This window comes from Natrix helvetica, assembly GCF_964273705.1.
Source record: "Natrix helvetica genome assembly, chromosome: 2".
NCBI classification, from domain to species: Eukaryota; Metazoa; Chordata; class Lepidosauria; order Squamata; family Natricidae; genus Natrix; species Natrix helvetica.
Genome location: NC_138552.1, coordinates 157,931,990 through 157,959,535, shown reverse-complemented (window position 1 = coordinate 157,959,535; position 27,546 = coordinate 157,931,990). Strand labels below are relative to the sequence as shown.

General features: G+C 40.0%; 1 protein-coding gene across 3 annotated transcripts in view; it reads right to left on the bottom strand.

The window, feature by feature from the left end:
• Positions 1-245: 245 nt before the first annotated feature.
• Positions 246-27,546, bottom strand: part of ARHGEF10 (Rho guanine nucleotide exchange factor 10) — a 108,281-nt gene continuing 80,980 nt past the window's right edge. For all 3 annotated transcript variants that reach the window (XM_081944670.1, XM_081944669.1, XM_081944671.1), the window contains exons 26-29: positions 25,736-25,878; positions 14,553-14,727; positions 3,449-3,571; positions 246-1,356 (exon numbers count right to left, since the gene is read on the bottom strand). In XM_081944670.1, the coding sequence (XP_081800796.1) occupies positions 845-1,356; positions 3,449-3,571; positions 14,553-14,727; positions 25,736-25,878 (953 nt within the window). In that variant the 3' untranslated portion in view covers positions 246-844. The remainder of the gene's footprint in view (positions 1,357-3,448; positions 3,572-14,552; positions 14,728-25,735; positions 25,879-27,546) is intronic.

Sequence of the window (27,546 nt, the reverse complement as noted above, 5' to 3'; positions counted from 1 at the left end):
GCGACAGAATGTGCTATAATTAAATGGAGCACCAAAACACAAGCAACTGCCTGAATCTACTAAATTTCACAGTGGTTTCATTTTCCCCTCTACGTACTGGGAGTAACCAAAAGATTTTTTAAAAAAATACGTCACTTAAGTAAGTCAAACATATTTCATTCTGAATGTTTAACATTTCTTTTTATAATATTCATTTTTAAGTATCAATAATTAAAGAAGTCTAGAAGCATGAATAATAATAAAGGTTAGCCCTACCTTTTTTCCTACCAAGTATAAATCTGTAGTATATAACCAAAAAACTTTTTATTGTGTCTGACACTTACTTGAGAAAGTATATTACAGGTTTATTTATAGTCTCTGGAATTAAGCTAGTAGACTATCTTGGAATAATGATTGCTTTAAAAATGTTTGTGGAAATGAAACACATGTGCATGATATTCTTGCCTTCCAGGAAATAATTATTTAAGCAAGGCTGATCAGAGAAATACTATTCGACCCTTTCCCTTCACTGAATATTTTTAGGGCACAATATTTGAATATAAATAGTAGCAAAATGAGGAAAAAAAATGCTTGAAATGGATCGTACTTTTTTTTTTCAACTAAAGAACTTTTGAAGACTCAAATATACGTTTAGATGTAGTTCTGAAATGGGCTTCTTAGAATATATCTAAGATACTTGTTCTAACAAGGTAACCCACGTGAATTCAGGACAAAGAAACCTTATGAAGAGGCCTTTGCAAACATTGATATTTAATTTGCTTTGAGATAAAAACGTAAATTCATCATGATGGTGTTAACACCAAAGCAAACTTTGCCATTGAACAAATCGCATTGTATCCCATTGTCAGATTTTTAACAGTGGAATCTGCCAAACCATTATCGAAGACACCAGTTCATCTGGCCGCTGCTGCTTGCATTTCTTATTCACCCTTCTGTGTCCTTGTCCTCCAGAGATGACTAAGATGGATATTGCTTTCCCCTCTCTGGATCTATGTCTTTTACTCTGGTCAGGGGAGACTTCTTTCAAAAGCTCATAGACAGCACTCTCTTCCGGCCGAGGTTCAGTTGTGTTGGATCCATGTGACAACGTGAGTGACCCGGATGATGAAGACAAGTCACTTTTCTGAGCAATGGATCCGACCGAGCCCCCCAACCAAATGGCATTGTCATTGGGGTTGCTCAGAGAAGAATTGGGCCTCTCAGGTCCAACACCCTTCTGGTCATCCTCTTTCAGCCCTGAATGAGGACAATTCAGCCTGGATTTTGACTTGCTTTTGTTCTGCTTGCTTGTCACAGAGGCCGTAACCAGGAACTTGATAGGGCCATTATGGGCATGATAAGATACCATGCCTCTTCCTGCAGTCAAAAGAAAAATCACACCCTCAGACACACTCATTTTCATGCAGTTTAATTCTGTTCATCAGATGCTGGAGCTATATAGCATTGAATAAAAAGTGTGCAACTTGTAATGTGCCTTTCGTATGTTGTTAGGTCAACATTCACTTCAGACTTCAGTTGTGAAACAAAATTTTCCATGGGGAAAAATTCTCAACAAACAGAAAAACTAGCTCATGATAATAGCCAAAGCTCTAGCCTCCTATGCTCGTTTCTATCTGCAAAGCAAGCAGTATTAGAGCTGCAGAAACAACTTTGCAATTGGAAAATAGTACCTAATTCTACAATGATTTATTTCTATGACCTCACCCTATTACATAAATAGACCAATGACTCTCAAATCACATTCTGACCCTTCCTTCCTGATTCTTGCTCAGGATTTATGCTTGTAAACAGATTTAACATGTACGTGTTCACTTGGCAATGAACATTATGTCTTAGTTCAGTATTATGAGTTAAACAAGAAGATGCCCATCACCTACCCCACACTTATCCTCCCCACCAGGAAGAAGAAAATCAGAACTGTCATTGAACAAATCCCTGGTGTTTTTTTTTTCTTAATGCCTAAATAAGGAACTGTGTTATAAAATAAACACTAATCAGTTATGGGTGAGTTAGGTTCAAGTCTTCATTTGTTTTTGTGGTTTGCTTAGCAATATATTACTGAATTTTATTCTTCCTACAACAGAAGAACAGAGCCAGGAGTGCTTATATCTAGTATTTTGCAAGACAGATGTATGCCAGAACTTACATCATTATGTACTGGCTCATCAGCTTAATATATTGTCTTACAAATTTTAAGGGTGTTATAAATCATATTTTGATATGTTGAATTATTAATTTTGTAACTCTCTTTAATTGGGCATGTTTAACTTTGGGTAAGATTTTTAAAATTGTAATCAGATTCTTTTTTTCTATTTTCCCACAACAATGAAAATGCAGAATGTAAACCTTATAAACATGGCTTATAATATTTAATTATAAAACCCACAGCTTAGTGCTATGTATCATATAATCCAATGGAACATACATCCTCTGGAAGTTACCGTTTGTTTTTCAAAGAGGCAAAGCTGAAATTGGTAATCAGTTCATGCTTTGTTCTCTTGTTTTTATAGCAGCAGGAGTCAAGGAATCAGCTGACTGCTTTTATCTCAATTTTGCTTTTTCCGCCATCCATTGCCGAAGACCTTGTTTTCAATAAAACTTTCTCTACACTTACAACACGTTATCATGTTAGTGCTGGCAACAGTGAAAGAGTGTAGATCTTGCTTTTTTAACTAAGCATATCAGATTAAAGCATGGAAAATTTGGGATCCCAACTGGGGGAAACATTTCTGTCATGATTCACAGTATTAATTGCTATGATATCTGAAATGTGTTCAGTAAGACATTTGGCAAACAATCTCTTTACCTGTTGACCTATGGATTGTTTGTTGAAAATAACTGATCAGTATAATGACATATTTAGCAAATACACACTGGCTTTGTGGAAGCAATATAAAACCATAGCAATACATTTGTTTTATAAAGCATACTGTATGTAAATTTGTAAAAATCCTCAGGAGACTGAGTATTCCTGGTTACCAAATGCCCTCTATGTATCATAGCTAATATATTGACAATGTGTTTTAATTTTATGCCAGACATTTAAACACTCCTTGGCCTTTTTATAAAAGCATCTAGAGCATTAAAGTAGTTTGCATATTTCATATACCTCCCATACACTAAAGAGAATTTTCCCTTTGGTGAAATAGCTATGGGAGGGCCGAAAAGTGTCAATGCAGAGCTGCCCATCAGTAGACCATGTTTGCTACATAGGTAGGTGAACTTTCAGTGGTTTGGTCTTTTAAAAAGAGAATCAAAAAAAGGAAGGTAAGAGTTAAAGTTTGCAAATGTCACTTAAATAAAACAAAAAATAGGAAACAAGATGCTAAGATTACAGCACAGACTCTTTTGCCAACATATTTGATATGAACCTTCCTTTATGTGACCGCAGCACTTTTGATGGTTAAAAGGCTTTTTTTTTTACTTACACTGTGAATATTATACTCACCAGTTACTTTGGGGATTCCCTGCAAGCGAGGAACTGGGAGGGCTACTATAATCCCAACATTCGTTCCAACCAGTAACAGGCCATGGCATACTAAGAGGCTAGTCACTGAAACACGTTGCTGTCCTGCAAGATGCAGAGAATATTACATTACTCCCAAACCAGGTTGTTTTTTGTTTTATGTTGCTGTTTATGGTTGCACTTGTAAAGACATTATTTAATGAAATCATATTCTCCTCCGTATCTAAAAATGTTGCTGTGGTTTTATTAGTTTTCCAAGCATACCATAAATCACTATAATACAAGGGTCACTTAGCCAAGCAATAACCTATCCTATTTTTTCAGTTTCTGAAAACAAACAAACATTGAATTCACTGGGAATTCTTGACACTGTTGACTGGAGACATTAGGGTGGCTTGGGGCTGGAGAAAACTAACACATAACATGAAATATGGACTAGACATTTCATTCTATGCTTAAATGAAATTGCTGATGGCCCTAAGGGCTGATGCTAAAATTAACTATCAAATATTCATAAAAAGGAAAGTCACATGTTTGGGAAGTGGAATTCCAGAGCTTTCCATCAGAACCGGGCAGAGGGGCAGCCTTGAATGAAACATGAATGATGCCAGAAGGTGAATAAATAGCACCAAATGACCACAGCTCCAGAAAATATATCAAAAGATCCAGCCCTATTTTTAGTCATAGAAAAAATGCCTTATGCAGAAAACACCTGAACAGACCTATTGCTTTATTAGCATGTAAATATAAACTAAGGAGGTATGTAAATATAAATTCAAGACCCTCAAAACTGTACTTTGAAATCAAGTGTGTTCCCAACTTATGTATAAACCGGGTGTTGTGCAACTTCCACTGACATCCACTGACGATAATCAAACGCGGCCTACAAAAATGTCTTCATAATGGTCAGCTGCAGCTGTTTCCCCCCCTGCTTTTTCCAATATTTGAAGTGGAGGGCATGAATATCTGCATACAGATAATCCTAAATGGCTAACACACAGCTAGAATGATAACACTGCTGACAGACTGAGGAAATTACCGGTATATGATTCTAGACCAGTGATGGCTAACCAGTGAAAGCACACGCATATGTGCGCCCGCACCCATAATGAAATGCATGTGCAACACACACATCGCACCCCTGTGCATGTGCGTGTGACTCCCCTCAAACTCCCCCCCCATGCACGCCTGACTCCCTACACTCCCCATGCCCCCACACAACCTTCCCATTTTGCGCCTAGTAGATCTCCCTGCTGTCTCCTGGGACCAAAAATGGATCACAGGGGAGGGGGGAACATCATCCCCTGCCCCCCTCCTGTGCATGACACTCCCTCCCAACTCCCATGCATGCGCGCACATCTCCTGCATGTGCCTCGCCCCACGCATGCATGGGAGAGACCCAAAAGTCAGCTGGCTGGTGGGAGGGGCACACACACGTGCGGTGGAGATGACAGCTCACGTGCCTGCAGAGGTTCGCCATCACGGTTCTAGATAGCTTGAATCTGAGGGAGTGGAAGTCTTTTCCTTCCTATCTTAATTTGAAAAATAGCTAAGCAGCTCCAAATGAATAGTCCTATTTGATAGGTAGGTAGGAAGGCAGATAGGGAGAGAGAAAGGCAGACATGGCTGCCAATCAACGCAACCATAGATAGCTAACTATAAATATATTTTAAATTTAAATTAAATTTTAATTTAATTTTAATTTAAAATAAAATTAATGATTAAAGGAAGTAAAAATAAACCCATACAGAGCAGATCCCACCCAAGTGACAGGACAAAACAGATTTACCCAATTCCTTGGCACAATGCTCGGGAACAGCCAGGTCTTAGGAAAGACCAATGAAGTCAGCCATCAAAATCTCATCAAAATCTCAGGAGAAAAATATTGTTCCATAGGATATGCACTGTGAAAGAAGAGATCCACCTCCTAGGTCCGTGATGGTAAAACTATGGCACGCGTGCTTGAAGTGGCATGCAGAGCCATCTCTTCGGGCATGTGAGCTGTCACCCGTTGCTCTTCCAGGTTCCCGGCGTGCTGGCCAGCTGATCCTTCATGCACGTAGGAGTGCCAGAAACTGGAAGAGCAACCACCTGGTGTGCATGCGTACCGTCCAACTGGTCTTCATGCACGCATGCATTCCCTGGCTGTGGTGCATGCACACGCTGGAAACCAGAAGAACAGCCACTAGGCACACACATGCACACTAGGCAGCTGCTCTTCTGCTTCCTGGCACATGTGCATGTGCACGCTTCCATTTCAGCACTCGGTACCGAAAAGGTTCGCCAATACTGTCCTAGGTCCTATTAATGGCACTGATGTATAGAGGGGACCTGGAGAATTTATACTCTGTCCAAATGTGTGAGTTCAGCAGTAACGGCAGACAGGCAGAGAACCACAACTAACTGTGCCCTATACCATGAAGGGCTTTATAGATGAGAGCTGGCACCGTGAAGATGCATCTGGAAGCTCAATCAGAGCCAGTGCAATTCACAAAGTAGAGGTGATCTGAGGCAAACCCATAAATCTCTATGTGGCTGCATCCTGGACTAGCTGCAATTTCTTATGGTCTTAAAGGGCAGCCCTATGTAGGGCACATTGCTAAAGTCCAGATATGAAAGCCTGAGGGACCAAAAGCAGGACCTTTTGATCTAGTAAAATGATTTCTTGAAGATTGCCTCAACAGCCTCAATCTCCTTCCCGATAATTAGGCATGACCCTGCATCGTACTTTATGTCTCCTACTCAAATCGCATTCCAAACCTATACCCAAAATTTGCTATAAGTCATATGGCGTGAATCATACTCTGGTCCTTAATCTCAATGTTTGGATGATTTAATCATCTTTATTTAATTTTAAAAACCATGTATAAAAAGCAAAAATAAAAACCCACAGAAGACAAAATTTTAGCACAATACTATGCCTAAATTGCATAGTATTATAAAAATACTATGTGTTTTACAGAACATTTTTACTTCAAAATGACTCAAAATACCTGTATATCCTGTTGTGTAATTCTGATCTGCAGTAGTTTGGTGACATTAACATCAAGGGGCTAGGAGGGAGAAAAGCTCAAGGCCTGTCCTCACCCCAGGATCTACAAAAATGTCTAACTGGTGGCTCATGCTAGTTAAACAGCATTGTTTCCACATGTGAGAACTGCTAACAATTATCCTCCATTCTCACTTTTGGAAGGCAGAAGACTGACTTTGGAACAAACAATTCAAAGTGCAGTCAAACGGAAATCCCCTGCTTTTAAAGTGATGGAACAGTTGGGAAGCACCTGTTTGAGAACATGAACTTCTGAAACACGTAATTAATATAAGATGGCAAATGCATTAAGTTTATTTGTGCGCACCGTTCCATATTAAGTACAGAAGGGTGGAATGACTGCCGCTTTGTGCTTTTCCAATTGTTTTACTTCTCAAGAATGACTGCAAACCAGTTCAGTTTATCAATACTTCCAATGAATGTTTTTGGAATAAATTAATCCTACTTTGATCTTAGATACTTGGACTAAAACATTTAAGGTATTAAATTGGGTTAAATCTAAATAGTACAACAACTTTGTTTAGTATGTATATACTTCCTGTAATGCAAAGTATCTTCATGGGGCAGTGCTTAGGTACGGTAGTCCTCGACTTATGACCACAATTGAGCCCAAAATGCAGGCTGCTAAGTGAGACATTCATTGAGTTTTGTCCCATTTTATGACTTTTCTTGCCACAGTTGGTAAGAAAATCATTGCAGTTGTTAAGTGAATCTGGTCTCCCCATTGACTTTGCTTGTCAGAAGGTTGCAAATATTGATCATATGACCATGGGAGACTACAACCATCATAAATATAAACCAGTTGCCAAGCATTTGAATTTTCATTGCATGCCCGTGAAAATGTTGCAGCGGTTTTAAGTATAAAAAATGGCCATAAGTCACTTTTTCCGGTGCCGTCGTAACTTTGAATGGTCACTAAACGAATTGTTGTAAGTTAAGTACTATTTATAAAATATTAAAATCTTTTTAATCTAATGTAAAATTCAACAAAAAGTAAAATAGAAACAATTTATAAAATATAATTATTGGCCATAAATAGTGAAATATTCATGACCTTTGATTATAGTTTGAAATCTGTACCATAATGAGATGGTTTTTGACTCCATATGGTAAAGGTTTCCCTTGCACATATGTGCTAGTCATTCTTAACTCTGGGTGTGTGTGTGTGCTCATCTCCGTTTCAAAGCTGAAGAGCCAGCCCTGTCCGAAGATGTCTCCGTGGTCATGTGGCTGGCATGACTAAACGCTGAAGGTGCACGGAATACTGTTATCTTCCCACCAAAGGTGGTCCCTATTTTTCTACTTGCATTTTTACATGCTTTCGAACTGCTAGGTTGGCAGAAGCTGGGACAAATAACGGGCGCTCGCTCTGTTGCATAGCGCTAGGGATTCGAAACGCCGAACTTCTGATCGACAAGCTCAGTGTCTTAGCCACTGAACCACCATGTTTCCATAGGTCTGTTAATATAAAGATGGCTTTAGTCCAAAAAAAAATCCAATTTAATTTTTCACATCTCTGAAAAAAATAAGTAATTATGATATTGAACAACTATTTAAAATGAATTGCAAGCTGACCTTGGCTGCCACACTTTAAACAATATAATTCGAGTACTTTATATATTACAAATACACTGTCTTCTCAATCATTATAACATAAAACAGAAACAAGATTTATGTAAGATGATCCAGTGAAACTGGCAGAACTGAAATTTGAGCAGAAACTTCCTGAATTCATAGTTCCCTAGGCCATATTTATTATAAATACACCAGTGTAGTTGCAGTGAGGAAGATCATTGCTATTTCAAGGGGTTTAATGACATATTTAGTGATATGTTTTAGTTATGTTTTTCCATTTGCCATCAAGAAATAGTGTCATACTACTAGATTAAAAAATGAAACCACACAGTGGAACAAATTAAAAACATCTTTAGATGTTTAGAGCTCCTCAGAGCAAACCTTGTTTTTCATTTCATATAAAAAGAAGAAATGGAATTTAGGATAAAACTCCAGACAGTTTAATTCAAGTTGTAACATCTGTATGTAACATGGACATTAATTGTTTTTTTACAGCTACATCTGAGGAGGGTTACGTCAAACTAATAAGTTTGTCATGGTCTGAGTATACATTGTAATGTACTGCTATGCAAATCTTCAAAGGGGTGTTTCACTTTGATGAAGGTTCAAGTAATGCAGACTCCTGAAGCTGCTCCTTCACATACCATGGCCTCTTTGAGTCCTGGTGACGCAGTGCAGTATTGCAGGCTAACTCTGCCCACTGCCAGGAGTTTGATCGGGACCGGCTCAAAGTTGACTCGGCCTTCCATCCTTCCGAGGTTGGTAAAATGAGAACTTAGATTGTGGGGGCAATATGCCGATATTTGTAAACCACTTAGAGCTGTAAAACACTATGAAGCAGTTTATAAGTCTAAGTGCTATTGAGTCTATGAGCAAAGCAAGGTGTGTTGGGTCTTCAACAAACATTGCAGGAAATGCTAAGTCTTCCATGCCAGATAGTTTCAATGCATTCTGCACCCCAGAGCGTGTATTGATAGCTACCAGCACAGAAACACTTCGGCCAGCCCTAAAGAACAAAGGCTGAGGAGAAGCCTTGCCTTGCAGCACTGGCCAGAAGCGGCACTGGCTTGAAGGCGCTGTGAATTGCTTCATCGCAGGGAATTACACAATCTCTTTGTCTGAAGAAGAGAACCCTCCACAACACGTATCTTTTTATTGAAACAAATCTAGGTTTACTGCAGAGTCACCTCTTTCTCATAGGACAGGACATAGGCTGTTTACAAAATTGAACAGCTCCCATTGTTCTAGTTATTTATTGGGCTTTTAAGGTTTTTTTCCCCAATGGCTATAAATATTTACAAGCTGAACAAGCTGGACCACTTCCTAGAATGTTTCCAGGTTATACTTAAAAAGGCTTAAAATATCCAGTCTACTTCTGGATTCAATTTAAGGTGGTGGTTTTGTCCTTTAAAGACTTTCATGGCATAGGGCTGGGTTACAGGTAGTCCTTGACATACAATCGGTCGGTTAGCCGCCTTTCAAAGTTATGGCAGACTTCTCCCCCCCCCCCTGCCCAAAACAAATTTGCACTCCCATTATGCAATCTAGGCAACTCAACTCCAAATTGAAAAGATATTTATCTAAACATACAGATTATCAAGATAAAAGCATCCTTGCATATGAATCCACATATCGTGAGATTATAGCCATATATTTTGGATGTCTGAAATCATTATTTGTGGAACATGGAGGTATACGGATATTACACTTTCTGTGTTGACAAACCCTTGAAGTACCATCTCAAAGCAATGCATAAGGATTAAAATATCAAACAAATCATTTTACCATTTGAAAAAATTTAAAAGTTAAAACCTCACATTCCAGATACATAAGCACATTTAAAAGATGCCACCGTTGGCACCTGTTGTGAAATTTTCTGGATGGGAAAGCATTTCAGATTTCCCAGTAAGTTGACATATAATTATTTTCAAGATGAGAACGTTGTGGGTGTGATATACAAACTGAATATGTGTTTTAGATGAATGCACAGTATGTTCCCTTCTTTCATGCTTTCCATAAAAAGTAACAGATAGATTGATTTCATCTTAGAAGCAGGAATGATCTGAAGGCATATTTTATTTAAAAGTGCTCAAACTGCATGTTATCATTTAAGGGCGACTTTTCTTAGCATGTCTTGAGACGATGTTTGGCAGATGTTTTACTCTATCCTGCTGTGCCTGGCTAAATTAACGAATCTGGGTTGTATTTATGTATTCCTAGTTTTTAAAACATAAAAGGATAATTAGTAGCAAGGTGGATGGATTCAGTTACAGTGGCAATAAAGGCACCATTGGAAGTCCTGAAAGACCAGTTAGAGGCAGATTGTCATAGATAAAATCTGTGGGGTCACTGAAGGTCAGCAATGACTTAATGGCATATAATCATTCATAATCAATCAATAACCAAAAGTGCCTTTATCAGAGCCTACCACAAAGTAATTTTTCTTTATGGAATAGGATGATGAAAACAAAGCTTAATGATATAGTATAATCATCCTCTTTTGACTATTTCATTTAGTGACCAGTCAGAATTATGATGGTGCTGAATGAAGAGTGGTTATGACCGACCTTTGGAGTTCTGGCCACTCCAGCACCCCAGCAGTCACGTGATCACAATCTGGAGGCTTGGCAACTGGCTTGTACTTACAATCGGTTGCAGCACTAATCACGTGGTTGCTGTTTGTGACCTTCCCTGTGTCAGGCCTGTAGTTATGTTTCTTTTAGGATCTTTGGCCTGCCACACACTCTATTATTTTCCTATGCTGTTTCATTAGTGTAGTAGTTGGGAGGGGGGAATAGAAAGGAGTAGATTTGTGGAATGTGTTGTTGTCATTCTTTCTAGAAGCCCAAGGTCAACTTTTGTCTCCGCACCTCGACACCTGACCGGAAGCAGAGCGGTGTAGATGCCAGCGTGGAAGAAGAAGATTGGACCATGTGATGGATTATGGGTGTGGGGATAAGATCATGAATTTTCAACTGGGTGGAATTCCAGGAAGCAAATCAGAGTTGGAATTCCACAGATGTGCTAAGATGTCTGACTTATTAAATTGGAACTTTAAGGAAAGTTTTGCCTTGGATTCTGATTTAATTCTGCATGATACTTGGAATGCTGACACCCTGCTGCCTTCCCCCAAAAGTCAATAAGGTAGCTGGCTTGGAAGCTCAAGTGTCAGTGGGCTAAGTCTCTCCTACCCATACATCCTCCCTCAGCTTCTCTGTGCTCATGCCATGCTGGCCATTCATGCACCCCATGCACCTGCCCCAAGCCTTGCTGCACCTCTCTCACACACCCATACTCTCACACAGTCTTCTGACTCTCACTGTGCTTCCCTTGCATCCTGTCAAGCTTTGCTGCACTTCCTTTGCACCCCTGCACATCCTCCCAAACCTTGTCATGCCTTCCCTGCACTTCAGCGCCCTCTCACACACCCTCCTCAAGCCTTAACACCTCCATTCCACCCTTGCTGTCCCTTGTAACATCTCTCTTGCATCTCTTACAATCTCAGTGAGCCTTGCTATGCCTCTCTTGCAACCTTGTGCATCCTCACACCCTCCAAAAAATCGTTGTGCTTTTCACACACACTCAAATATCCCCATGCATCCTCCTGCACTATCTCCCACCCTTGCCACATCTCCCTCCCACACTCATACTTGCAGTAGCCAGGTACTATCGGCTGGCCTGTTTGCACGCTACCAGAGGCTTCCTGCTGGCTTCCCCACTGACTTGATTGTGGGAAGCTGGAGGGAAGTCGCCTTGTCTTATGACTGTATGGTTTGGTTAATAATGGCAAGCAGGACTACAGGGATTGCCGTTGCTGTATTCACACTTTACAACTACTACATAAATTCCAGTCCAAATTACCATCGTAAGACAAGGACTACCTTAGTTGGTGAGAATTAGTAAAATTAAGATTTTACTAGAGATTACATCTCTAGTTCCAGATGTTCTGGAAGTGAAAAAGAATTTACCGTGGCTTTTGGAGCCAACTACAGTGATGAGGAATTCATGAAATCTAAACCTTCATGCCTGTCTGTTCATATATAAAAAGGGACTACAGAAGGGTGTCTTCAGACACAACACTTAAATACTAAGCAGTTATTTACAATAGCTTTTATGCCTTCTTCTAGCCCAGTGATTTTTAAATAATGGTCAAGGGAATGTATCTACTTCTAGCAATGCCCACCTAGCAACAGCTTGCCTTCTGCATGTTCAGTATAGTTACAGAATGCAGACTTGCTTTTTAATTTTGGAAACAGATACTTGTGAGTGTATGTTCCATTCTACTCTTTATGAAGGAAACATTTCCATATCAGAATAGTTTGAACCTGAAGAAATGGGCTAATAAAATATACAGCAACACAGCCACGAATGTTAATGCATTAAAAAGCACACTCCTTTTATTCTATTGCTTACTTTCTGCTTTTCAGAAGTCTATTACTCACGGATCAATGCATTTGCTGTTTTGTTTTCAACCTTTTCCAGATTTTACTATGACAAAGGCACATTTAAACAAATCCCCCTTTTTCTTGTTCCACATCAAACGAATTTTAGCTACAACATAATCTTTGCTACCCTGTACAAAAAAAACCTCCAATGTTATATGAATTGTGGGAGGGGCGGGACATTTCAGATAAAGTAGAAGCAGCTGAAGCGTAATTGTAATGGTGTGTGTATGTTTATCTCGAGTTCTTCAGCAGGAAAACAGAGTTTACATTTCTCTTCTTGTCTTTCCGTGGCAGTAATAGCTAAAATTAGATGTTTTCCAAATAGCCTTTTTAAAAAAAATACACACAGGAATACCTATTTGTAAACCACACACAGGCACACTTTACCTCTTACAAGCAAAATACTCAATCCTCTAGCACAGTGACTACAGACTGAAATAAACTCTCCTAAGAATATGGGGGGAAAAGTGGTTGATCTGTGTGTTTATTGGGTAGCCCCAAAGTTAAGGCCTTTTAAAAGTACAGGAAGAGGAGAGGAGAAAATGTACAGTTAATAAAATTACTATTAGAATTACAAAGAACTGACAATTGATAGGTTCTCAAAGAGAGAGCAGTTAACTTGCCCTGCAGTCACAAGTGTTCCTCCGCCTGACTGGGGGTGGGGGACGGGGAGAGACTTTGTAAACATGCAGATTGACTTTGGAGACTGTCTGGAGAAACCCCTGCAGTTTTTCTGGAAAGATTTTCAAAAATGATCTGCCCTTGCCTTTTTCCTAGTGCTGAGAAAGAATGACTGAGCTAAGATCACCCAACTGGCCTCCTGTCTAAATAGCAATAGCACTTAGACTTACCGTATTTTTCAGAGTGTAAGACGCACCTTTTTCCCTCAAAAAAGAGGCTGAAAATCTGGGTGCATCTTATACACTGAATACAGCATTTTTTGCCTCCTGAAAGCCCGCCCCCTTCACCAAAATAGCGTGCATAGCCTTTAGGAGGCTCTCAGAGAGCTCCTGGGGGCTGGGGAGGGCATAAATGAGCAAAAAAATGGACAATTTTTGCTCAAATTTGCCCCCCCGGCCCCCAGGAGCAATCTATAAGCTTCCTAATGCCGCTTTTTTGCCAAAAAAACAGGCCCATTTTTGCAAAAAGCGGCCTGTTTTTTGCTCGTTTTTGCCCTCCCCCAGGAACACTCTATAAGCCTCCTAAGGGCTATTCATGCCCCCCCCTTTTTTTTTAATAAAAAAATGGGCCCGTTTTCACAAAAACGGCCCGTTTTTGGGAGGTTTGCAGAGTGCAAAAACTTTTTTTAATTTAAATTTGCCTCTTCAAAACCTTGGTGCGTCTTATATTCTGATGCATCTTACACTCCAAAAAATAAGATATATGCCGCTTCACAGTGCTTTACAGCCCTCACAAAGTTGGGTTAGAACTCAAAGTCTCTCAGTTTCTAGCCTGATGCCTTAACCATTAAGCCAAACTGGCTCTGATTCTCTATCTTACTATTTTCTTCATCCAGCAGTTTTTGTTGTTGTTGTTAGTTGCGAAGTTGTGTCTGACCCATTGCGACCTCATGGACAACGTTCCTCCAGGACTTCCCATCCTCTACCATCCTCTGGAGTCCATTTAAGCTCACATCTACTGCTTCGGTGACTCCATCCAGCCACCTCATTCTCTGTCATCCCCTTCTTCTTTTGCCCTCAATCTTTCCCAGCATTAGGCTCTTCTCCTGTGAGTCCTTCCTTCTCATTAGGTGGCCAGGTTTTTAGAATTATGTTAACACTTGTCTTCCAGAAATCAGGTCCTTAAGGTTTTTGTTCAGACCAGTGTTATGAGTAAAAGACAGGTCACATTTAGCAAAACTGGGTTATTAGGTGATTTCCATAGGTTATGGATATTAAGTGCCAATGGCAGGGCAGCAGGTTGCACAACCTCAGATTTAAATCTTCAGATTTAACATCATGCACACAGGGCAAGAGTTGTTCAAACAAACAATCTGGTAATGAATAAATAATGGTACCTGATAACATATTGTGAGCAAGAGTGGCCACATTAACATCCTGGAGATGTTTAAGGGTTTCAGTGTGGAAAAGACGGAGAGTAGATCCCGATGTGAAGGCAATCCAGATCCCCACTCCTGCAACAGCCATATGAGAGATCACCATCCCTTCCTCTTGATGAGCTTCAAAATGGCACTGGATAGTGGACAGAGGCCATTAAAAAGCATTCAGTAGGAACAGTAATAACAATAACCCATATTTATTTGTTTTCACACCAATAACTGTGGACCTGTTGTGAAGGGCCAAACAGAACTAAACAGTATCTTGCCTTCTAAAAAGGTTGAATTGAAATAGAGGAAGGGCCACAAATGCATATCATACATTACTTAATACAAAAGAATAATAATGCAGGTATTCCTCAGAGCCAGAACCTCTCTGCAAAATAATGTAATATATAGTAGTAGTCCCCTGCTGAAGAAAGGAAGTGATAACAATTTTCACTAATGGCCTACAGAACATAACAGTATAATTGAGACCCAAGTTCACCCATTTAACACAATTGGAAGGGACCTTGGAATCTTCTAATCTAAGGCCCTGCTCAAGCAGGAGACTCTAAACTATTTCAGACAAATGGTTGTCCAATCTCTTCTTAAAGCCCCCCCCCCCCCCAGTGGTGAAGCCCCCACAACTTAGAAGAAAGCGGTTTCATTGATTAATTGTTCTAACTGTCAGGAAATTTCTCCTTAATTCTAATTGGCTCTTTCCTAGATTAGTTTTCATCCATTGCTTCTTTTCAGGTGCTTTGGAGAATAGGTTGACCTCCTTTCTTCTTTGTGGCAGATCCTTAGTTACTGGAATACTACTATAATATCATTCTTAATCCTTATTTTCATTAGACTAGACCAGTGTTGGTGAAGCTTTTTTGGCTCCTGTGCAAAAAGCGGGGGGAGAGCAGGGGGGTTGTGCACGGGCGTGCCATAACCATAATGCTATAAGCGTGACACACAGCCCCCGTGCGCATGTGCGCCCAACCAGCAACAATCCTCCCAGCTTTTGGCGTGGTTTTTTGCACTCCCCAGGCTCCAGAGGCTGTATAGGAGCCTGGGGAGGGCGAAAACAGCGCCTTGCGTGCCCTAACAAATGGCTCCGTGTGCCACCTGTGGCACGCATGCCATAGGTTTGCCATCACGGGACTAGACATACTAACATACCATGTGTACATATTAACATTGGGTCAAAGCATCTGCCATTTTTAAAATGATGATCCTTCTCCTCCCCCCCCTCCCCCACCATGGAGACTCATGGATCTTTGTATCGCTTTCCCATGGTATTCCAAAAAAAAATATCCCAAGTCTTCTGGAACAGGAAAATAAGAGGGCAGAAAGTGGCAAATGTTCCTTTCCCATTATCTTCTCTTGGCATACTTGAATATCATGTCAAAGCAGTGGAGTAGGATTAGGATGTGGGTTCCTTATAGTTCTCATAAACAATAACCAATGGCTATCAAAGAGGCGGTGGTGAGGCCCCTGCTCAAGAAGCCTTCACTGGACCCAACGGAACTAGCTAATTACCGTCCAGTCTCCAACCTTCCCTTTTTGGCGAAGGTTGTTGAGAATGTGGTGGCGCAGCAATTTCCGCGACACCTCGACGAATCCGCATATCTAGACTCACGCCAGGCCGGTTTCCGACCCGGGCATAGCACAGAGACAGCCTTGGTCGCGTTGGTTGATGATCTCTGGAGGGCCAGAGATAGAGGTTGTTCCTCTATCCTGGTCCTATTAGACCTCTCAGCGGCTTTTGATACCATCGACCATGGTATCCTATTGCGCCGGCTGGGGGGGATGGGAGTCGGAGGCACCGTTCTACGGTGGTTCGGCTCCTACCTCTCTGACCGGACGCAATGTGTGTTGACAGGGGGCAGAGGTCGACCCTGAGGCCACTCTCTTGTGGGGTGCCGCAGGGGTCGGTCCTCTCGCCCCTCCTGTTCAACGCATATGTGAAGCCGCTGGGGGACATCATCCGTGGTTTTGGGGTTGAATACCATCTGTACGCTGATGATACGCAGCTGTACATCTCAACCCCAAACCACCCCAACGAGGCTGTCGAAGTGATGTCCCGGTGTTTGGAAGCCGTCAGGGTCTGGATGGGGGACAACAGACTCAAACTCAACCCCTCCAAGACTGAGTGGCTGTGGCTACCGGCACCCCGGTTCAGCCAGCTAACTCCATTGCTGGCCATAGGGGATGAACAACTCCCCCCTGTGGAGCGGGCGTGCAATTTGGGCATCCTCCTAGATGCCCGGCTGTCTATGGATGACCATGTGGCAGCCGTGGCAAGGGGGGCGTTCCACCAGGTTCGCCTGGTGCGTCAATTGCGCCCCCTACTGGACCGGGATGCCCTACGCACGGTCACTCATGCGCTGGTGACGTCTCGCCTGGACTACTGCAATGCCCTCTACATGGGGCTTCCCTTGGGACGCATCCGAAGACTACAGCTAGTTCAGAACGCAGCCGCGCGGGTGATTATGGGGAGCTCAAGATACTCCCATGTGACACCTCTCCTGCGCGAGCTGCACTGGCTACCTGTGGTTTTTCAGGTGCGTTTCAAGGTATTGATTACCATCTTTAAAGCGCTCCATGGCACAGGACCCAGTTACCTGCGGGATCGTATCCTCCCGCACACATCCCTATGACCAATCCGCTCTCACAGGGAGGGACTACTACTGGTGCCGTCCACTAGGCAGTGCCAGCGGGCGACGCCTAGGGGTAGGACCTTCTCTGTGATGGGCCCAACCCTCTGGAATGACCTCCCCCCGACATTAGAACTACCACTGACTTCCGTTCCTTCCGTCAAAATTAAAGACTCACCTGTTTCGATTAGCTGGCCTGGCACATTCTTAGTTTTTACCTCCCGATGGATATATTTTAATGGGTAATTTTGGGTAATATTTTAACTCTTGGGTTATTAGAGTTTTTAATGTACTATATTTATTATTCTATATACAGTCTTGCAACCTCCTCCACCTACGTATTTAATTATTTAACTGTTTTATGTATGTATTTTATAACGCATTTTAGTGACTGTACACCGCCCCGAGTCCCTTTCGGGAGAGGGGGCGGTCTATAAATACGAATAATAAAATAAATAAATAAAATAATGAGCATCAATGGAAGGTATAATTAAAACATTTGGTGGGTAGCACGTGGCTACAAACATGGGAAGAGAGAGGTGGGGGTAGTTAGTAACTGTATATTATCCATGAAGCAATGTGGGTGGTATGCAAAATCAATTTAAGCTTAATTCCTCCACCATGGGAAAATAAAATAGATTGGGCAGAATAAAATTAGGGCAGAATGAAAGTAATTGGCAAAGAGACAAAATATAGTAAATTAAGTGGCTGACTTTTCCTGATGTATTTAGAATATGGCATTTTCTCAATTACTAACTTGTACTCGGAGTGATCTAACTGCATATGCATTATTAACAGTGGATCATGTAATGTTTTCAAGAGTCAGATCATAACAAAATATAATGTAGTAACTAAAAAGTCTAAAATGCATCCAAAAATGATACTTGTGGGACATTCACAACTCTCATCTTAACTGAACTGCAACCCAGATTTTCCTGTTCCATATTTCCAGCATGATATTCAGATTGCAAATTGGCAAGCAGCGTATATGTTGGCATGCAGATCTTACGAAATTTTTAACATTTTTTTCAGAGTCTTTACTATGAAGGTATGTATTTAAAGCAGTTAAAAGTTTCAGTAATGAGTTGGGATAACTATCCAGCTCCCAAAACTTTTCTGACCTTCAGAGACAGCTATTTGCCTCCAAAATGTTGCAAAAATTCAAGGCATTTTAAGCACCCCCGTTTGCAGTGGTGGTAGGAATACTGAGTAGAAGTCAAGCATAAATACTGTTATTCTAAAGGCAGAAATCTGGATTTTTCCAACTTTTCACAAAAAATGGAGCCAATAAAATCCTCGAGTAACCCCAGAATAAATCTCATAATTTATCTATGTGGCTTATGCTTATCTGAAAAGATAGTGAACTTATTATTAAAGGGAATAATAAAATAGTCCAATGAATGATAAAATACACACCAGTAATTTTCTGAGAAAAAATAAATAAAAACAAAACAGTTGTGATTCCTCTGCTTCAAATCTATGGAAACAGATGGTACCACCCAAGTAACAAGACAAGTTGGGCAACAGCCAAGAAAAGCTACATTAATCTTGTCAAACCATTAACATTAATTACTAAGCCATTTTAAAAACCTAAATGATAAAAGACAATTAATCAACCTGTTTCTTTATTGGAGTCCCTATGTTAAAACTATTTAAGGTAAGTAAAAATAAGGTGCATAGTGGGAAAAGGTTGCTGCTAAGGATACATCCTTAAAATTGAGTTATGTCTAGATTAGTGGTTACTGTGAGACAGACCATGGGATAGTTTGCAACATTACTGTGTTTTTCATGACTGCAATATGACAGGTTAGAGAACATTAAGACATTTCAAAGCTTTTCTTGGCGCCCTCAAAAGATAATGTTTATTCTAAGCTAGAAAAGGATGAAAGCATTAAAGAACTAACTCAAAAGCTTTAGTATTTGTTTTGTGAAAAATCCTCTTTCTGTCTTATAAACCAATTTATGAAGGCAATGATTTTTCACCTACCAATCCTATCGATATTAATAGGCAGCAAACCCCCTTCGGGAAAGCTTCCCAAATCTACCACTTAGGTAAGTAATGAAAATTTTTAAAGGTAATTTAAATATCATTGGAGATAATTTAAATTATCTGAGGATAATTTTATGAGTACCTGCTCATAAAAAGAAGCTCTGTGCCAACCAACGTGATTTCAGCTGGAGTGAAATCGATTTGCAGCAGTTCATTTAGTGACCATTCAAAGTTACAGCAGCACTAAAAAAAAGTGGTTTATGACCATTTTTCACACTTGTGACCATGGCAGCATCCCCATGATCAAAATTCAGATGCTTGGCAAGTGGTTCATATTTATGACGGTTGCAGTGTCCCAGAGTCATGTGACCCCCTTTTGCAACCTTCCGACAAGCAAAGTCAAATGGGGAATCCAGATTCATTTAATAACCAGGTTACCAACTTAACAAATGCAATTATTCACTTAACAACCGTTGGCGAGAAAAGTCATAAAATGGAATAAAACTCCCTTAACAAATGCTTCAATTAGGCTCAATTGTGGTCGTAACCTGTGGACTAAATATAAGTATGTAGTAAGGAAATTGACTCTTAGGTCATAATGTTTACTTAGAGATCAGCTCAGTTCATCGACCAGCTTCATTTTGGTCTTACATCCATTCCGTTGCTTTCCTTTTCCTTTGCTCATAAGCATGGCCTTTTAAAATCAACACTTTTGTCAGTTTCTGTTGCTGCAGGCATGGCCCGTCGGGTATTAGTTGCACAACTAGTGCCCTATCTTGTTCGCTGTCTTCTTATTGCAATTGTGACATTATTTTCGCAAGAAATAATATATGTGGAAGTGCTGAAAGTCTCACAAGGAAAGCTAACTTGAAGTGTCAGCAGTAGTCAAAAAGTGGTTGCAAGCCAAACACGGCAGGGAATAGGAGCCGCTTTACAATAAAAAATGTGGAAAGAAAAACAAGAGTTCCTATCTGCGCAAATAACACCAATAACAATAATGTTTAGTTTAAAAGGCTTGCGATTTACATGTCTGCTTTAAACATGAAGGAGCTTATAACTTTAAATTTAAGACAAATATCTTAAACTCTGTGTCATAAAGCAAAACATTCCCATATTAAGATGATTTTACATATTATGTTCCATGAATTCACTTGTGCACTGAAAAACTTCAACTTGAAAGAGGGCAGATGTGTTCACGCAAATATTCCCTAATCAGTTAGTAAAAAGGCCCCTGTAAATGTATGCCTGATTATCTGTACAAGGCATACATTTTTTCCAACTATAGTAATTGTGCAGACAGAAATTAAATAGAGCCAAGATTATCTTATAAACAGAGATACAGTAAAGTCATCGGAACTTGCCTACAAATTCATGCAATACACAATTTACCTGTTAGGAAAAACATTTACCAGAAAACAGAAATAAAAATACCATTCTAACATCAGTCTCTCCTTACGTGCGCAAAGGTGTGCTTTTTGCAAATTAGCATAGCAGAAGTACAAATGGAAAAAAAATGTTCATATTTCTCCATTATCTTGCCACAATTAGGTTTCTTTCTAATAATCCAATTCAAAAGCTGGACTATTTTTTTCTGTCTCCAGGGAACAACCAACAGTATAATATTCTTCTTAACCAGAGGCTCTGAAGTTATCTTTATCATCAGCTCTACCATGTTTATTGTAGGGTTGATTTTACAGTAGTATGTCATCCACACAAATGCAATTGTATTTTTATGGAGGCTAATACAGTGTTGGCATTACTTCTTCCAGAAATGAGATTATTAGCCAAACACTTTAAATTTTTTGAGATTTCTAAGAGGATAATTTCTCATCTAATATCTGCAAATGGAAGAGCTTGTTTAAAAGATTATGAATCGGTTACTCCAATTTTTCCTTGTTGCTGCAATCCCTAATGTCACTTTTCATGCTCTGCTGAAAGAAGGGTAAATTATTTACCCAAATAGTAAAATCACCATTTTATGTGCATCACTCTTCGGCTGAAAGATTCTTTAGCCTGGCTCTTAGTCGTTCCGGAATACATACATACACATTGGAATGAATGACCTCAGGCAACAGCACATACATCCACAAAAGGAACCTCTCCTAATTCAGAGCATGGGGATCTACTATAATCTAACATAGCTCTTTCTACAGCTCTCTCATACTGTGACTTACACTTACCTCCTGCAAGAATTAGCTCATTAATTGAATTGAAACTGGCAGAAATTACATCACCACATTGAAGAAGCCTAGAGCATTTTTTTAAAATGAGAAGCATTCTGCACAATAATAAATGAATCTCTTTCTCACAAATTAGTATATGACTGTGAAACCTTTTCATTCACCCTCCAATTTATCGTTTTTGTACCATGCAACCGTTCTCATTCTTTATCAGACACAGAACATCTAGAACTGGCGTGTTTCTCATGCATAATCATTTTGATTGCTGATGGTTGGGTGACGGCTTCCTTCTCCTCTTGCACACACAGACCATGATAAACCATTATAGTTGTTACTATGCTCCCAAGGCATTTCTCTGCGAAACGAAGCAGCCCTAACATTAAGCTAGCGTGGTCCATAATTCCATGCTAAAGTTTTCCCCTTCCTTCAGGCCAAAGAGCCTGGTATTTCTCTTTTCCCCAAGCACTATGGCAACCTTAAGAGTGCCAGCACACATTTTCATGGCTACAGCCAACTCTTTCATCCCAGTGGCGCCTGAAAGAGCAAACCACTTTTTTTTTTTATTCAACAAGACATCGCATAGTTTGCATCTTTCGCTTCCCCCCTATTTATACGCAGCACAAAATCCTTTGTGATTCTCAGCCTGAAGAGCTCTGCCAAGGATTGCAGAATGCTTTCTCAAGCATAGCACATTCTGTATAATGGGCCTCATTGTTCACAGAACGTGAAGGGATTTTACTATGGTTGAGAAATGGCCGTGTTTATATATGCTATTAAGGAAAAATGGGGATGTTTTCATTCATCTGGCATATTTCAAGCTTTGTTTTTGGAAATTTTAAATTACAAATTATAATCTTTCATTGTTATAATTATATGTAATTATTGAAGGGGGAATGTATAATTATTGTTAAGAGGGAAAGCTAGCAAGCCCACCATGTAAAGGCTAAAACATGAATGATAGGCAGGAAAGCACAGATAGCGAAACAGGTGCCTTGAATCCAGGACTGATATAAACTCTCATTTTGAACAATGTACTCTGGAAAGAAATATGATAATGACTTGTAAAGATAATGAATAACAACAACAACAACAATAATAAACTGGCAGTTTAAACTTTAAAAAGCATTTAGGAAACTTGTGCATTGACAAAATTTCCATTTGCCAGCCTAGGTTTTTGAGAAGAACTCAATGCAAATGAAAACCGATGGCAATTGTGATTTCACATTATGTATAATAATACATTTTTAATCCATACATCTATTGCCAAATCAAGGTAGCAAATAGACCTAACACTCTTGCCTATTTTCCAAACAACAATCCTGTGGGGTGGGATAGGTTCACAGAAAGAGGCAAGCCCAAAGTCGCCCTTTCATGCCTAAAGGAAAACTAGAATTCACAGACTCCTAGTTTCTAGCCCAGGACATTCACCGACTCCTATGTCCTGCTTTGCTTGCATAGATTCCGTTGGGAATAAGCATTGCAAAGCTGATGCTAATGCATTACCAAGCCTTTTGGATTTGCCCTGGGAGTTCTTATACTAGTTAGAGAGAAGGGAATTTCTTTTGCGAAATAAATAGTGATAGAATAACACAGGACACAGCTTTGACCCTTTCCTCTCTTGCAAGCATATATATTCCCTTGGCATTCTCATGCATGCTGCTTCAGCTCCAGTGGAACTAGAGATTGGCACATGTCTATGCTAGCTCTATTTTGGCAAAGGCTTCAAAAAAAAATTCCCTTCCAGCCAAGGATGGTGTTTATGAAAGCTGTGATATATTTCCATTTTTCCTAAAACGTAACATTATTTCTAGCTAAACACGTACCTAGTAACCACTGAAAGGAGGAGTATCACTATAGTTGGCATGAAGCTCAGAACAAAAATATTTTCAAGCGGAGCTGACCTCAGCTTGAATCTGGGATTCCAGGAAGAGTCCAAGCATCAAAAACATAAACAGCAAGGAAGGAACAGTGGGTAGGAATCAACAGCAATGCAATGCAATGTGCCAAATAATTTGTTCTTATGCCTTGAAAATATTGAATATGTGAAAAAGGCCCAGCTGTGCATAAAGACTTCATTTTGTGCTTGTTAGCAAAGTATCCCCAAATTTAAAGAGCAACATGACTGCAATTATGTTAGAAAGGTGGTGGGAGTGGACAATAATAGGGGGGAGGATGGTGTCAGCAGGGATCTAGAGACAGGACATATTGGTAGCTGCCCCACCAGTATGGAACAGTTTGATTTCAGAGGTCAGGATGGACCTCATATTTTCTTTCTTTTTTTAAACAAAATGGCGGACAGCTTCATTTTGCTGGTCCTATGGGACATAAGTAGGCATTTCCAATATAACCAATTTCATTGTATACATGATGTACAATGACAATAAAGGCTATATATTTGTTGGGCTGCTTTTTCCCTAATTCTTTTCATTTTATATTCAGTGTGTTTTACCTTTTATGAAGTTTACTAGAATGGAAGGGTTTTATGGGACTATTTGTTCTTACTGATTACAAATCACTAGAGTCTGATGATTGAGGGTAGTCTATGAATAAACGGGATCCCTGCTGGCTTCATCACAAATGACACTTTGAACAGGATTTAAGAAGCCGATTCTTTCTTTGCTCCACTTTAAGACTGCATAAATAATGAAACTTGACCAAATCAAAAGCCTAGCTACATGGACCCCATTCATCTATGTCAAATTCCTGATTCTCCTGCTTGCTGGCTAGCAGCATCACAGAACTAAGTCATAGCAAAATTGCTAATTCTCTTTCTTTCTCCCTCCCACTTCCTGGGGGGGGGGGGAGAAAGCACATCTTTGGATGAATATTGTTTTCCTCACTGATTTCCCAGGTTTTCCTCAGAGTTTTTTTCAGAGAAAAGAGAACTAGTTTTCTGGACAATTAACATTTCCTGCAATGAAGGCTTTTATCTAAGGTAAGGATCCCTGGGGATTCAAATTGATCGTGTAATAGGGAACAATGGGCAGCTCACAAGAAAACTATCAGCTGAGGGAACATTCGTCAGTCTGTGTTAGCTTGTGCCTTACCCCATTCTCACCCAAGAAGGCTGAAGTGGTCCTACACGTGCACTCCTATCTTATATATTTTATTTATTTACACACAAATGAAGTCACTGCAGTCATTGAAGGTTATGAACCATCATATGATTTGGTTGATTGATATTTTTTTCACTTCCCAGCCCAGAGATTATAGAGAGTAACTAGCCCAAATCCAAACAGTTTTCATGTCTAGGGGAGGATTGGAACCTGGAACTTCTTCCTCCGGACGATCCCTGAAGCCTTTGGAATGCTTAAAATGACCCTCCGAGCAACCCGGAAGTCACTTCCGGTTTGCTCGGAGGGTGGTTTTAAGCATTCCGAAGGCTTCAGGGAAGCCTCCGGATGGTCCCTGAAGCCTCCGGAGGGCCTCCGGGGGGGCAGGGGAGGCTCTTTTCGCCCTCCCCAGGCTCCTATAAAGCCTCTGGAGCCTGGGGAGGGCGAAAAAAGCATGTAAAAATGGGGGGGTCGCGCGTCGTGCGCGCATGCGCACTGGGGGGGGTCACGCGTTGCATTATGGGTGCGGCACACCTGCACACGACTCCCCTGCGCTCCGCCCACTTGTGGCACGCGAGCCAAAAAAGGTTCGCCATCGCTGATATAGGGAGACATCTCCATAAAGCAAAAGTCACAATGAGTCATAACAGCATATACAAGGAGGAATTTCTATTGAGTTTCTTTGAAAGAAAAGTCTCTCAGGTCCCTGGTACATCCAATTTTGACATCCTGTGACAATCTGATGCAAAAAAAAAAAAAATACAGCCCCCTTCAAAAAAAAAAAGATGGTCTACAGAGTTGGAAAGACAAGAGACATCAAAGACAAATATTCAACAATAAAAAAGTTGTTCATTAAAAGCAAAAGTTTGGGATTTCAAATGATTCATATACAAATATAACCAGTCTACTCCTTTCCACATCTCTAAGCTGATATTCCTGTTTTCTCCAAGTTGATATCATAGGAATTTGCCGTTTGAAAGCATGCAAAAGCAAGTAGGTAAATAGGTACTACATATAAGCATGCGGGAAGGTAACAGCATTTTGTGTTTCGGCATAGGGTCTGTGTTGCGGCACAATGACATACTGGCCTCACTCCAGGCAACATTGGCTCTTTGGCACTGCCCCCTAGAGTCGGTCACAACTAGCGGGGTAAAACCCAAAGAGACACCTTTACCTTAACTTTATTTTCATGTGCAAGTTTGATTCAAGAACACACTTACATCTTACATAGAAAATTACATTAAAAGCTACAAATTGAAGTACTTATGTTTGGAAAGGGAATCATGCTTACCTCTACAGCATGACTTTCTGTATTAATTATAAATATCTGTCCACCAGAAGCAGCCCAGATGGTTTCTTCCATCACAAGAAGACCTCTGACAGGAAGAACTCCCAATTTAACTATTTTCTGTGGTTCTGAGTTCCAGGTCCCATCTTTTGCAAAAAGAAATGAAAGATTTATTTTTTAAAAAAAAATCATTTTATTTATATAATAATTGCCTTGGTATACATTTTATATGATATATATTTTATTAATGATAAAATATTCTTGCCTCAAATTGATTTTTTTCTACCTTTTGTTCTCTTTTTCTTTTACCAAAGTCTATAGCCAGAGGGTAGGTATTTAAAAGTATCATGCTGTATGTTTATTTTGGATGTTTTTTACATTGGTTTTCTTGTTTTAAAATGTTTTACTGTTTTTATTGTGATATAGTTTTGAACTGTAAGCTGCCCAGAGTCATTGACTGAGATGGGCAGCTACAGAAATTGAATGAATGAATGAATGAATGAGTCTTTAAACCCTTAGAGACCCCTTGCATGTTAGGGGGAAAGCTATTCAAAGCTATTCTTCAAATATTACAAGAGGAAGTGAAACTGGATTGTTAAAAACAAAATCTGAGTTGTTATCACGCATTAGCATTTTAACCCAAAATTGGTTAGCAGGCAGGTGGCTGTATAAATGTTTTAAATAAATAAAATTTGTTTGTAATGTTCTTGTAAAACCTTCAATAAAATTTATTTTAAAATGCTACAAAGCGGGAGGCAGCAAACGCTTATCTGGGAAGAAGGGAACATGGAGACCACTGTATATGCTTTGTTTAGACATAAAAAGAGCTACAATCGCAGCAACCCAAAGCACATGCAAACTCTGTTGAACATAGAGCTGCATTAAAAGAGAGTCCATTGCTATGTAATGGATGTGCTTTGATCTCTCTTCTTACATACCCAGTTATTTGTGATATAAAAAAGACGTTTTAAATATATGTTGCTGATAACTGACTGCATTATTTGCAATAATATACCATCCTACTCAATAAGAATATTGAGAGGTTCAACATTCACAATAAAATTAACAGAACTGAAGCAAGTACTTGGGAAATCTATGTCCTAAGATGACAACCTATCAGACAGGGCTTTTAATATTTGTAATCCTGCTGCATAAAGAAACAAGATCTGAATGTGTTTGGTAGATGCAAGGCTGAGGGAGTCAAAATTTCTCCTCTAACCATTTCTCCATAAACAACCAAGATACTGTGTTTTATAATTTTAAACCTCACACTAAACTTAAGATCATTACTGCAGTAGAAGAAAATATATGTAGCTCATGATTGAATTGTGGAGTTCTTGGTGCTCTTTGACGTGGTCGTTTGGCTTTGCAGACATTTAATTAGCCAAACTGAATTCACATTGATGAAGTTAGCTAATTGGGTAATGAAATGCCTGAAAGCAATCAACCACGCTCGGAGGGCACCAAGGAACTCCATTGATCATTATTTCGATTTAAATGTATTAAAAGTTAACAAAGAGTTACTCCTCTTTGTTAAACTTTTAATACTTTTAATAAGGAGCCTCATTTTTAACAAGTACATACTAGGCCAGGAGTGTCAAATTCAATTTCATTGAGGGCCGCGTCAGGGTTGTGTTTGACCTCAGAGGGCTGGGTGGCTGTGGGCAGGGCGGGCATAGCCAGCTTGATATCACTCGGGTCGGGGGCGCCTATGGTAGCCCAAGCATTCTGCCAGCGAAAATGGAGTTCGGGACGGTCGCACACAGCCCTCCTGGGCTCAATTTTTGCTGGCAGAGGTACTGCGAGCCAGTCCT